The sequence below is a fragment of the Echeneis naucrates genome, chromosome 15 (assembly GCF_900963305.1).
Source record: "Echeneis naucrates chromosome 15, fEcheNa1.1, whole genome shotgun sequence".
Lineage (NCBI taxonomy): Eukaryota > Metazoa > Chordata > Actinopteri > Carangiformes > Echeneidae > Echeneis > Echeneis naucrates.
Window position 1 is genome coordinate 22,000,007 of NC_042525.1, and position 14,543 is coordinate 22,014,549.

At 40.8% G+C, this 14,543-nt stretch overlaps 1 protein-coding gene across 1 annotated transcript in view; it reads left to right on the forward strand.

Annotated features, from left to right (window-relative positions):
- Positions 1-14,543, forward strand: part of LOC115055881 (spectrin beta chain, non-erythrocytic 1-like) — a 115,320-nt gene that overhangs the window by 31,344 nt on the left and 69,433 nt on the right. The window contains exon 2 of the mRNA XM_029521939.1: positions 7,491-7,779. Coding sequence (XP_029377799.1) covers positions 7,632-7,779 — 148 coding nt within the window. The 5' untranslated portion in view covers positions 7,491-7,631. The remainder of the gene's footprint in view (positions 1-7,490; positions 7,780-14,543) is intronic.

Consider the following 14,543-nt stretch of genomic DNA (forward strand, 5'->3'; position numbering starts at 1 on the left):
TGGTTCCAGGCTATAATTTTTTTTTTATTTCTGCTATAAAGTTGGCCATTTTAAGATGGGAGTCTAGTGGCCTTACTCTAGCAGACTGTCGAGCAAATGGAGTCCTTGAGGTCTACCAGGAGGAACTTCTAGTTTAAATGAGTCCTGGCTGGTAAAGAAGTTACAGGAGGTTTACTGAAGTTGTTAGTTCTGAGCTTATTTTGCTGTTTAATGCATTTTTTTGAAGACCTCTGATGTGTGTAATGTCTCCTGTTGGTTGATTGTTTCAAAAAAGATATACATTCCTCCCATTGGAGCAGCACGATTAAGAATTCATGTTATGTTGAGGAAACGACTGACTGCAGTTTTGGTGTGACGCAGTGAACTCAGGTCAAAGCTGTTGTTTGAGAAATGTTGGTTAATTTCTTCCTCACTTTCCTCTGTTGTTGCTGGTGAGTTCAGCTTGCAAACACTGCACACAGTGAATCCTCCCACAGGACACATATTATGACCACCACATGTAGGTACAGAGTTAAAAACAGATATATCTTGACTGTGACAGATCAGATCAGAAGATGCTGCAGGCGAATGAAACACGTGTTGCTGCTCATTAATGAACAGAGCATTTTATATCCACTTATTTGGCCAACTTCTGCACTGTGACACAGACCTAGCAGATCCAGGGTGTGTTGAGTCTTACGTGGTGTTTCTCCTCTCCTCAGACCCATTGTGAGACTTTGCTGATGGTATTGGTTGACAGTGGCATTCTGAGCTCCTTCCTGCTGCTGCCGTGTGTGACGCTGTTTTGAGTTTAATGGTGTTGGGCCAGATAATTGCTGCTGGCCTACATGGCTCTATATGGCCTACATAACGCTGCTGAGAGGTGAGCGTGATGGATGACACCCTTTTCCTCCACACATTTACATGCCCCAATTACACACCTGTGTGTCAGTTCTTAAGCCTTGACCCAGGTTGAAGGGACCTTGGACAAAGCTGTGGTTATTTCAGTTCTTTAGTTGTGTGTGGCTGTAAGTGGGGTGGTTGGCCTGAGGCTGACGACTCGATCCCTAGTTCCCCATTCCGCACTGTGGAATTGCTTCCTTTATGTGACAGTGAGGTGGCCTTTCTCAAACTCTGATCTGGATTTAATGTCGGTGTGTACAACTGTCAAACAGCCACTGCAGACCCTTATGCTGAGGAATATGTATTGTTTTCACTGTTGAATTAACTCATTAGAATTTGGGCCTCAGACTGATGTTCCAGACTTTTGTAACAGAGCACCTCGCAACACTGTTCACTCACATAACTACAATAGTTTGTAGTTTATTTCATGAGGCATGTTGACGATGATGCAAAGTTAGATAGGATATGTAGAAGTAGCTAACAGACAGCTTCTCTGGGACTTCACAGTTGTCAGTCTGTCAGCTATTAAACACCGACAGTGAAGAGAATCACCAAATGGAAGCTTAAGACCAGAAAATCAAACACTGCCTCTGAGTTGATAGACAGTTGCTAGCTATTTCTTAAGCAGGACTGAGGCTTTTTGTGTGTCCGATATTTAGCTAGTCTTTATACAGTATGTGTGCTAATTTCTATGCCACAATGATAGGAACAGTGTGTGATGTGAGCTGTATGGGGACTCAGGTGATTGTGTGGTGTTTTTTTTTTTTTTTTTATTGTAATTATTCTTATTTTGGAGTTTTTTTCACCACAGCAACATCACCGTCATCACAGGAGATTTATTATTGGAACAACACTGCAGAATGCCAAGTGGTCTGCAATTTTAAATGAAGGACTGCGTTAAAGAAGGGGGCTGGTCAGATAAAGAGCAACGGACTTATTTGTTACAGAACTCAGGAAACATTTTCACATAATCACATCACAACATTATTTCAACACATTTTATCGTCACTGAATATGACATTCAAATACTAAAATCAGCCATACAGCCTGAGACAGATGACGATCCACCAGTAACATCTGCCTTACTGTCATTTGCATTTGTGACGTTTGTTTTTACTCTTGAATATATGACATTTCAGAATTATGTAAGTGCTGCACGGTGTGTTGCTCTTGTTAATGGAGACCTTGGGGCAGGGGCTGTGGTAGCGTGGAGATGGCTGCGTAGGAGTGCGCAGCTTAGGACTCTGCTGGGTTTCAGTTGGCATGTTCACAGAATAGAACCAAACCCAGCTCACATTGGGCGAGCGTGGGATACAGCCCAGAGAGGTTGCCAGTCTATCGCAGTTCATACATAAATAATATCTCTTATCTGTTGATTCAAGTCATTTTTCTTCTCAGACTGAATTAATGTACCAGCTGATACAGAGTATTGATCAGCTGCTCACTCTCGACCCTGTATGGAGGTAATGGGACTGCAGCTGTCTAAACATAAACCAAAACACGAAGCCATAGAATCTTTCTAATTATCCGATTATCTTGTCATAAAAAGTAGAGCAATAGCAACTCAAGCACAAATTCCAGGAATAAATACTTAACTTGAGGAGTGAAATTGACTGCGGTTCATGCCACCATTGGAAAATGGTTTGTTGAAACTGTCAACACTACTCTATAATTACAGCCTTATACACTGTATATGTAGTCTGACGTCCCAGAATGAATTTAGCTCATGGCTAATATTCATGCCAACATGTATGGTTACATTGCACCTGACCTTACATTATCTACCAAAATCCGTTTCTTTTTCACTGCTCTAAAAAAGTCAAAGCTTTGAGCAAAATATGGTCCTTAGAGCAGGAATTTAGAACTGAATAAAGAGTTAAAAAATAAACCGTTTAACAGTAGTAGGAGCAGTTAGTGATAAAGGGTTTCAGATCCGTGCATGGAGTTGCACAGCTGATACCAAGTCCCCCAGTTTCATCCGAATTAAAGTCATTTCAGATGTGAGTATCAAGAATGACAAACTTCCCTTAATTCAAGGAGTGTGTTGTTGCCAGGGGAAATTTCTTTGCAGGTTTCCAGTTATTTTTTATCTTAAGTTACTCAGAGAAAGTCATCCAAAATGTTATTGATAATGTATATAAAATGTGAAGTTATGACCAAAATCACATGTAAGCAAAAATCGATTGCTCAAAGTAGGAGCATGCTGGTAGACTAAAAGTATGCAAAAACTGTGGGAAGACAGCTCTGCCTTTGTGACCTTGTGATTCTTCCTTAGGCTGAGATAAGGTGGGGTTTCCACCATGTTGTTGGTGTTAACCCGCTGTAGAGATCTTGTCCTCTTTTCTTCCACTCGGTCTAAGATTCTTGCTTCAGCGTGTCGTGTAAAGTGTCCCTGTAATTTGGCTTCGTTGTCAGTGAACTTTTTCTCTCCCCTGCAGCTCTAGCTGAGAGTTTTTGTGCCGCTGTCGGGAGCTTGATAAGTGGGCTTGACACAATGCATGCTGGGAAAGTGGTAACCATGGAGACCTGTGGTTTCAACCTGATAATGTCTGTGTTGCTTTGTGGACTCAGAGAGAGAGAGAGAGAGTTGGGAATGTTTAGACTGTTACACTTTGGTTTCAAACCATTTTCTCTTTAAGCAGGGAAATGCATGTTGTATAAATCCATCTATTCTTTGTCTGTATGTCTAACAACTGGGCTGCAGCTTTGTGGTGTCTGAGAGACTGAGATGAAAAGATTCCACTGAGAGCATTCACTAGACAGTGACAGTGTGGAAAGAGCTTTAATATGAGCTTATTGTCTGGGAGCAGGCTGGGAGGAGTGAGGAGGACGTGGGTGAGGGATGGGAGAGAGAAAAGATCCATCCATTGGTGAAGAGATGACCCTGGTCTCATTGTCAAAGATGGACGTGGGTGTATTTGCACTTTTGTGGCATTGTGGGAAATGTAGGAGCTATTATTTTTGGAACTTTGCATGGGAACAGGCCAGCATATCTCAACCTCTTCTGAGAAAACTGCTTTTGTTAGCAATTATCAATGGAGAACCAGAACATAGTTTTAAATGTATAGTTATAATGTTCATAATCCAACAGGGTTTATTCATGTTTATTTTCTCAAACCAAAAGCGCAGCCCCTGAAATGATGGATCAATAATTTCAGTAGTTTCAGTTTCATTTTCTCTTCATTGTCTAAATTACAGGTTGGTGTAGGATATTTAAAGTCTTGAGGCTTCATCTATCATCCTGTCATCTCTCTCTCCCTCTATTTCTGTCCTTCCTGTTCTCAGCCAGTGTCATTACTGCCTCTCTTTGCTTATCTCTCATTTTCTCTCCTCCTATAAATATCCTTCCTGCAGAGTCTCAGCTCTTCTGACTGTACCAGCAAACATATTTCCCCCTCTCTATGTCTCCTTGTATTTCTTCTCTTTCTATGCTCTTTCACCCTCTGTCCTGTGTGTGGATGACGACCTAGTTTCCTAAAGTGCTGCAGTCTCTCTGTGGACAACAGCACACTTTAATTCTGCCACAGTCAAACCATCGACAGGGAATGAATTCTCTGCAGTTGATTTAAAATCTTTTTGTATTTATATATATATATCAATAGTTTTCTATGTGCAACATTATTGTCCCCCTACCAGCAATATTTTCAGATCCCATCAGAGCACCTTTACTAACCCCTTCCCCCAACTCCAAGTCCACAAGATCTGCTTTGGGACAAGAATTATAATACTGCCACAGAATTAGTTTGGAGGCTAAAGCCTTCAACTTACCCCCTGTCTTTTTTGCTCATATCTATTTACATTTTCTCAAACTGTGTGCTAAATGAGCTGAACATGACATGAACATTAACTAAACAAAAGGACGGTGTGACATTTCTAAATTTGTACATAACTTTGCCATGTCAGCCAGCTGCTTTTGTGTGACCTCCTATGTTTGCGTTTATGTTTTAAATGCTGTTCAACTTCTGGGTCATAGGTTGGCGTGAAACTTAAGCACATGCACAGATCACCTCCTCCAACTCCAGTCCGACTGTCCATATACAGCAGTAGCTTGACTTTCAATCGCATCATCTGGGTGTGTTAGTCTGACTATATTCAGTTCAATTTCAGTCGAGCTAACGTGTTTACATGTACTTTAAAAGTCCAGTTTTGGTTGGACTGCGCTACAATTAGTTTTTTTAGGTGTCATGTAAATGTGCTTAGTGTGTGTGTGAATGACAATGGACAGGGAGGAATTGTCTTGAGGAGGGAAACAAGAAGGACAGGAGAGTCCCAGAAAACGTGCGTTGGCTCGTGCATTGCCTCAGGCTCCCTATCGAAACTGTCCAGTAGTTGGATAAGATTGTCTGTACCCCTAAACAACCACACTAGGTTGAGCAAAAAAAGCAATAAAAATCCCAACGTCAGAAGTCTTGATATATTACTTCATAGGTTATAGGCTAATTATCCATATCAGATATTGTTATATTTAAGCAATATCCTGCCAGGTCGTGCTATAGGCTCACAGGGGTGGACTGGGACAATAATTCAGGCCCGCAATGTCTATTTTACCTGTTAAAAATGTTCCAAACCTGTAGTCAGGTTTGTTGTTGTTGTTGTTGTTTTTTTTTTTCTCTGTGTTCAGATGTGGGTTCTCCTCCGTGAGCTGTCTGCTGAAACTGTGATGAATGGTCAGAATCATCAGAATAATCAGATTACATATGATTCACCTATATTCACTGTCCAACGTCTGCTTTAGGCAAAAAACTGAGCTACAATATAGAAAATATTGAACTGGAATAATCATCTGACTCAAATAAACCCCACAGGAAGTGTGGTGATGCTCTGCGCCTACATGATCAGACACCTCTATATTTTCTAAGGTTTTAAACTGAGGTAATGGTAATGAGTTCCAGACAGAACAGATTAAGACTCTCGGTCAGTATTATCTCGCCCTCCTCTCTCGTCTCCCTGCCCTGCCATGACACACTTTCTAAAATGCTGTGTGCGTTGCCATGACACTACAGTTATGTGTGTGTCTATGTTTCTGTATACGTTATAGCTTCTGTGTGATTGCGTTGGGTTTGAGTCACTCTGGTAACACACACACACACACACATGCACGCATACACACAGTATGCCAAAAGTGGCATGTTTTTAGCGTAGCAACACAAGTAGCTGCAGCCTGACTTGTTGCTTAACTGCAAGTGTAAACTCTTTCTGTCTCTCTCTCTGTCTAACAGTCTGTCTGTGTGTCCGTCTCTTTTGTGGTGTATTTGTGGAGCCACTGTGTTGTTTGCTAATCAGGGTCAAAACTGTCTGCTTGTGCTGACTCACCTGCTGACTTCTGTTTACCTACTCAGTTTGCGTGTGCTTCGGTGACAGCAAATGCACAATGTGCACTTTAAAATACAGTCATTTGAAAATGCCCCAGTCTTTTATTAACTGCAGCTCTGCTGAACTGCTGCAGGAAAACCTCTTATAGCCCTGACAGGTGAATTAGACTTAGACTCAGATGTCCTTTATTGTCATTACTTAAATTACACAGCAGTGCTTTTGGGGAATGAAATTTCGTTGCATTGGCTTCCAGAGTTGTAGCAGGCAGTGCTGGAAAGTAGAGCACTTTCAGCAGTAGTTTGAATATAAATATGAATATATAAATAAAGAGAAGGATATTGTACTTTTGAAAAGTAGTCAAAGAATTCAAAAACCAGAAATGTTGTCTATGTAATTGTTATTTAGCATTAGCTAATCAATAATAAGAAAAATAATGTTTTTTTCACATCATCCTAGAATATGACTGAATATCTGAAACTTGTTATTCCACTTTAGGCATTTTTTATCATTAGTAAATATTTTTAAACAGCACCTTGGCAATACTAATATGTACCACTATTTTTATTTCAGTTATGGCAGAATGGAGAACTGTCTGTTTGGAGGGTTGTACAAGTTGTGTGCATTTGTGTTAGTTTCACTGTTGTTGTAGTAACCTACTGTGAGCAGAGGGAGGCACCATTTTCTTAGTATTCAGATGAAGTTATTGCAGACCACAGGCTGTGGCAGTCTGCAGCCAGTGAGAGAGCAGAGTCATAGTCACATTATATTGAGTTTGCGCTTTTGGTGTTTAAACCATCATCTGTTGACTTTTTGCATGTTTGTTTTAACAAACTTTAAAAAAAAATGTGTTCCATGTGGTATTCAACCAAGAGAACATTTCATTTGTCTTACAGCTACAGAAGAAACATTAACAATACAAGAGTAATGTGAAAAGAAACAGAAATGAAACATCTCTGTAGTCAACTTAACATCTGACCCACATATGATGATAATACACAGCTGCCAAAGCAGATCATGTGCTAAATCACTTGAAGTAAAAACAAGGAACACTGTTTTAGCTGCAGAAACCCCTGACTGAACTCTTCTTCGTCTGGACAAAATAAAACACAAAAGTCACAGTGGCTTTAAAAATGTGTCTGACATAATGATGTTTATTTATGGGTGTTTTCAGGCCAACAGTCAACCAATTAACTGAAAAACAAAAACAAATCTATCTACTTGTTTTCAGACCTAATATTATGTCCCACATAAGAGTATCACCCCCTAATCCAGCCTCTTTGTTGTGGTCTTTGAAGGTCTTGGATGATCCTCTCGGCCTGCCAGTCAGAGCCGGACTGAGTGTGTGTGTGTGAGGGTGGAGAATCCCGTCGCTAACAACAGCAGGAAGAAGGACTTGGAGGCAGCAGTGACGGGGGTGGTGTCGCGTCGAAGTCAAGATGACGTCGGTAGCGGCAGAGTACGACCACATGGAGATCCAGCAGCAGTACAGTGATGGCGTCAACAACCGCTGGGATGCTGATGACTGGGATAATGAAAACAGCTCAGCTCGCCTCTTTGAGCGCTCACGCATCAAAGCCCTCGCAGGTAGGATGATGGAAGGATGGATGTTTGATGTGCTCTCAGTCCCACATGACCTATGGAATGTGGTCTTAACATGAACTAAGGCCGTGAAAAATCAGTGCTGCAGGCATCTGGAGAACAACAGCAGTAATTTCAGATCCTGTGTGAATGTTTGTGTGTTTATGTAATTATGTTATGTTAAGTTTTATTTATTTATTTATTTATTTCAATTTACTGTTGAATTGAATCATGAAAAGCATATAAAGTTTAAATTGAAATCAAACAAATTTATGGCAGTTATTGTTCATCAAAGCTCATATTTGTTAGTCAGTTTTTTTTTTTTGTTTTTTTTTTTGATGATTATTTAAATATTTAAATATGAATTAGTGTTGATTGTTATTTACATACATTAAGGAGGTGTGTGTGTGTGTGTGTGTGTGTGTGTGTGTGTGTCACAGTAACACTATCTCTGTCTGCGCTTGCTGTTTTTACCCTGTTGGCCAACTGCTCCACTAGTGTTCCACTTCACTAAATTATTCACACTAGTGTTAAATATGCAGGAGTGCAATGTTTAGTGTGTGTGTGTGTGTGTGCGTGCATGTGTGCATGGGTGGAGCAGATATTTCCTGTTGATGAATCAGACATTGACTAATTCTTCAGATTTAACCTACATAATCTAAAACATCAGTGAAGTAGAGCAGAAACTATTCCTTGACAAAACCTTTAGTTGATGTGTATTTTTGACTTTATTGTGAAAACTTTGGTTCAAGGAAACTGTTTTATAGTAGATACTGGATTAAAATTTAAATCCAGAAAATAGATTATATAGAAATTATAACCAAGTAAATCTTGAACAGATTAATTGCGAATAAATCTGTGCCTGTTGTGAGCGTAGCTGCAACTGATGTAGCTGTGTGTAAGTGTAGTTGTAGCTGTAGTTGTGCTGTTATATTCTGGTTTGGTGGGGCTAATCCATTCCGGGTTTTTTAAACAAATGACCAACTTTAAAGTGTGATGTTAATCGCACGTTGTATAGGCAAAGTAAAGTTAATGTTGGTGTGTGACCATTAGAAACTAAAGGTTAGATGTGTATATAGTGTGTGTGTGTTGGTGAAGGCAAGGTGATGAGCCGCGTTCTTTGACTGTCAGACTGTTTTAAGAGGCCACTCTGTGAGCTTTTGGCTGATAGGGGCAGAGACAGATGTCTGCAGATGTAGCTTTTGCAGTGTGGACACTGTCTCAATGTCCAGTTCTTCCCCTCCTCCTCCTCTTTGCACCCTCTTCCTGTTCAAGCTGAGCTCAGCAGGCTGCAGAATGTGTTGAGCTGTGACATTGAATTAACACTGTATTTGATACAGAGTGTGTGTGTGTCTGTCTGTCTGTCTGTCTCTTTGTCCCAACTGTGACTTTGTGCTGTTAGCGAGCTAAACGTCAGAACTAACCACTGGCTGAAGATGCTGTAATGGTTCTGTTGTTTAAACAATGATCTGAGCTGAGGTGGTAACATCATGTTCAGATGAAGCCATGTGTGAGTTGATTGACTAGGCTGACAACTGATCAATCAGTGAAAATAATACAGGACATTATTGTCTTCTACCTCCACTAATCTGAGGATTCAACGTTATGGATCATTTTTAAATGAAAACTCTGTTTTTTGGAGGATATATATGTATGTATGTAGTTGCCCTAGCGTTAAGTCCACACCACATGATCATAAACACAAGAAATTAATAAAAACAACTTCTGCTTTAGCTTCATGATTCATCTGACTATCATCACATCTGGTTCACTGGAGACAAGCTGTATGTGCTATGTGTAGAATATGACGGACTTATGGTTAAAGGTCACCTCGCTGTGTGTGTCGACAATTCTGTTGGCTCCTGCCTCTTCAGTTCAGATGTGACTTTCACCCTGAAGCCTAAAGAGAAACTTGACTGAGGCTCCTTCGACTCTCTACCTGCTCCCTTAACATCCTGTCTGTCTGTCTGTCTGTCTCTCTGTCTCTCTGCGTGTATGTGTGTCTTCGTGTGCGGCTGCAGCACAGTCTGTGTTATGCCTCCATATGATATCCTGGGAAATACAAAACCACTGGTCTCTATGGAAATGTGGGCAGATCTACTTACAGAAACAGGAGTGTGTGTGTGTGTGTGTGTGTGTGTGTGTGTGTGTGTGTGTGTGTGTGTGTGTTTGTCAAATGGGGGGTGTCTCTAACTAACTGACTTCAGGACTGATAAGCTGCTTTAAACATAGATCTGTGTAGGTTACATATCCTGCATGAATTTAGTCTAAACCTGACTGAGACTGCTCATGTTGAGGAGCATCCGTGTTTAAACTTGGCTGTTGACGTCTATGGACCTGTCAGGAACTTGGCTCAGGCCTTTAGGTGTTTTTGGTACCTGTCCTCAGAAGTCAGAGCAGCTTAAAATAACACAGATAATGGATCAGCCTTCTTCAAATGTCTTCTCATTCCCTGATCAAACACTTCCTCAAAGCCAAGGTTGCAAAGTTTGGACTCATATATCTTTGATTCATCTTTTATCCAGACAAACACAGATGTCTGTGTCAGTCCGTTTATGACCAGACATATTATGTTAATCCTGTTGTTATACAGGCTGGATTTATCACCCTGTCACCACAGGTTTTATGGCGTGATGATGAACCTGTTAGGATGCTAATTTAGCCCTGCCATCAATAAATCAAACTTGTTTAAAGTCCTGGGACAGAAAACCAGGAACTCCCCAAAGAAAGAAAGAAAGAAAGAAATGGGGAAGAAAAAGCCAAAGCCTCTCCCCTGTGCAGGGTTGTGGGGGTGCTAATTCCACATAGAGACAAACAACCGTTCTCATTCACACCTACGGACAATTTAGAGTGGGCAATTGGTGGAAGCTACAGAACCAGGAGAATAACCCACACAGACACAGAGAGAGCATGCAGTCTCCACCCAGTGGTCACCCCTGCCCCACCCAACAAATAAATCCCATCATTTGCTTATCTGCACTTCCATATAGATCCGCTGTTTAAAGAGGTCTCCTGAAGATTTTATGGGCTTTGGAATATCATAAGATTTGATAAACTAAAAAACAAAAAGAAATCTGACAAATAATCACCATTGAATGATGAAAACTGGCAGCTGCTGCTTTTGCATGTTAGTTTTTGTGAAAGCCAATGAAGCCAGTGAGTTAAGTGAAGCCAGAGTAGGTAGGACCTGCGGGCTAAAGATGGATTTCATGAATTTCAATAAACTTCATTATCATGTGTTGTTAGAATTGGTTTTTTATTGAATTAAAATGTGGGAGGTGAGAATGTGGAGTGAAGCTTGAAGACAACAACTCAGTCAACCACTCAGTAATTAGAACCAGGGACACTCTGGGAACCCCACAGAGAGAGACACACACACGAACAGACACACTTCCTGTTCAGAGGACCAGATGGTGGAATGCTGGGAATGTTGGTGTGACTGTGTGTGGTACTAAATATCAGAGAAAGTGAAAGTAAAGAAACTCCTTTTTCTTTTATCATTTCTCTTTGTTGCCTTTTCTTATTCATACAGATTGTTTTATTAGTGCTCCTTGTGTTTTTCTACCAGTTCATTTTCTTCTGTTCCTAGATAAATAATGAGATAAGGATGAGCTGAGATAACTTCACTAGTTCTGTTTCCTGTATAGTTTCCATATTCTTCTGTTCTTGTCTATAAAATCTGTGGGGGTGGACAGAACATGACATTTAAACGTAAACAAAAACGTTTCTTCTTCACCTCTCTGTCATTTTTCATTAACATTGGAGACAGATAAAAACAAAGCAGGTCATCTCTTACTGGAGGACGTGTTCATCACCTTGTCCGCTCACTTCCAAGATGGCTGCAATGATACAGCTGCTGATCTGACCTCACAGGAATGTTTTTGTGTGGTCAGGAGGGATAGGTGGTGTGTTGGTGTGAAATTCGCCACTGCAGTGACAAAAGTTTGAGCCTTGCATGCATCACCAGGTCTGCACTATAGTTAGGGTGTGATCTCATCAGTTAACATCTGCAGACGTGACTTCACATTAATGAATTAGAAAATAAGAGAAATGGCTTTGAGCAGCAGTGAAAAGTGAACTCACAGGGTCCCAGAGCTCTTCAGGCTCTGCTCCGGCTCAATGAATGGTGCATTTGGTCCATTGAAAGGGTTGCCCTGAGGGGTTGAGCCACGAGGAGGCCAGATGATGGCATGATGCTCAGCATGAGGGCGACAAGCCGCCAGGAAAGAGTGCATTGTCATACTGATTATGACTGTTTCTATCAAGATGCAGAAACCTTTCCTCCATCTGTTCTCTGTTTTCTTTGACCTTCCACCTTTCACCTCTGTACTCAGGGCTGTTCTGAAAGCTGAAACTGTTTCAGGTTTGGATGTCATTACAATCAATCATGAAACTTTGTCCGTTCTAGATGGATGAGTTTTGATGTAGTTTTTATTTGCTGTCTAATGGCAGACGAGACAGGAGGAGACAGTGAGGAGGGTGATGCTAAACCTAGGACCTAAAGGTCCTCAGACTTTTAGGTCCTATGCCCTCTGACATTACTCCCCTCCTTAAGGTCTTCCCTTTACGAGTGAGACTCACCAGTGTGGCATGTTCCCAAATATATTTAATTTTTTCAGTAGCTAACATTAGCTTAGTGTTAGCTCTGTGCCAGTTTGGGGATCCCATCCTTCAGTGGCTCCATTTGAAGTTATGATGCAGCTACACAGCTATGCTTTCTTTCTTTAAAGGCTCCTTCATATCCAGCTCCTCCAGCATCCTTTTCCAAAAGCAAATATTATTGCCACAGAGCTTAGCATTTCAAATCTTCGATGAAAGTTTCAGCTCAGCGCAGCTACTGTTAAAACCAAGACCCGGTAGCATGGGTGCGGTTTTAGCGTCCTGGGTTCGATTCCAGCTCAAGACCTATGTTACAGGTCATCCCCTCTCTCATCCTCTCTGCCAGCTCCAGAAAATAATAATTAAAACCGAGGGCCTTAAAAAATGTATTGTCAAAGTTGCTAAGCAACAGGAGTATCGCTTTACGACGCAACAGTAAATGCAGGACTGTCACATTTCTGTTCTCCCTTTGTGATCTGGATGGAGACAAAAGACAACACCATCCCAGAAGGACATGGTGCTTATCGTTCATTCACCTTCTACCATTTACCTGTTTCTGTGTTGTGGGGGCTGCTGGAGCCAATCCCAGCTCATATTGGGTGAGGGCGGGTTTTCATCCTGGACAGGTCCCCAGTCCATTGCAGGGCCAACACACAGAGACAAACAACCACTCACATTCACAGTCAGACTTACGGACAATTTAGAACCACCAATTAACCCAAACATGATGTCTTTGGATGGTGGAAACTCATGCAAACTGACAGAAAGGCCCCAGGCATGGAACCAAACCCGCAACCTTCTTATTGTGGGTCAACAGCGCTAACCAGTATGCCAGCGTGCTGCCTGAGGCTGACTATTAATGTTTTAAGAAAAATATTTCTTTGTCTCTGGGTTAAAACAGTGCCTACCAGTACATGCATGGTGTGACAGATTTCTAGAGAAACTGTTATTTTATCCAGATGTGAAACTGTGATCTATTAATAAATCGTGTGTACAGTTAAGTCATACTCACTTATACCTGATATATTACTTACTGATACATTCTGCACACAGTAGAACCGAGACCTCTTCAGAGTTTCTCTTTTGTAAAAACCTTGATCAGGCCTCAGACTGAACTCAACAAATATTCCTGTTTGATTGCTAGTATCTGTGACCTTTACTCTCCTTTTATGTGAATAATCTACCTCGCAGCAGTTGTTCTGCACTTTTCAGGGTGGAGTTGGTGTGAAAGAGAAGTGAAAGTAAAGTTTGTTTGATCCAGAAACTTAAAAAAAGATTGAGGGTGTGGTGTCAGCACCAACATTTTAAAACTGTCATCATGCTTTTCACAGTGGACTTTCAAAACACAGTTGTTGTTTTTTTTTTTTTTTTTTTTTTTTTTATTAAATCAAATAGCAACTAGAGTGATTTGATGATAGGTTATTGAATAATTATTGTCATCTGTCTGTCTTTCTTCTCAACACTTTGCTGTGTCCCATCAACTGCAGTTATTTCAGGGGTACATGAATATTTGTTCCACCTATTGTCTTGAAGCTGTGACCTCCAGCCTTTGTGTCAGGTCAGTTATGCAGGAAGTGAAGCTGATTCTTCTTGTTTCCTCAGTTTAATGTGTGATATCTTTAATTTTCTGACCTCTCCACTTTATTCACAAACCCGCAGAGTTTGTATGCGTGCGCATTGATGGTCAGAGGGATCTAACAGGAAGTGGTGGCAGGGCTCAGACAGGAAGAAGATCTCCACAACAGGCTCTAATATTAGTCTTAGGATGTTTAGGCATCTGTGTGTGAGTGATGAGCTCAGAGGAGAAAGCAAGAATTCTGAGAAACGCACACAAAATAACACACACTCAACACACACTTTTTCCTTTCTCCCAGTACACATGCACCTCCATGTTCTCTATCAGCCTTATTAGCATGAACAAGCAGCTGCTGTATTGTCAGTATGAATTAGATGAAGATGAATGAGGATTTTTACATATCTCTTGTTTTTGTGTGTGTGTCTTCCCTCTCTATATTTTCTCTGCCAGTAAAATTTTATTTCTTAAAAGTATTTTAGACCAACATCTATAATTTATTTGTTTGTATGAGAAAATATGAACTGAAGTGAGTCAATTCGATTCAGTGTTTCAGTGTCATGAATGCCAAACAATCTGACATTCTGCGTTGTTTATC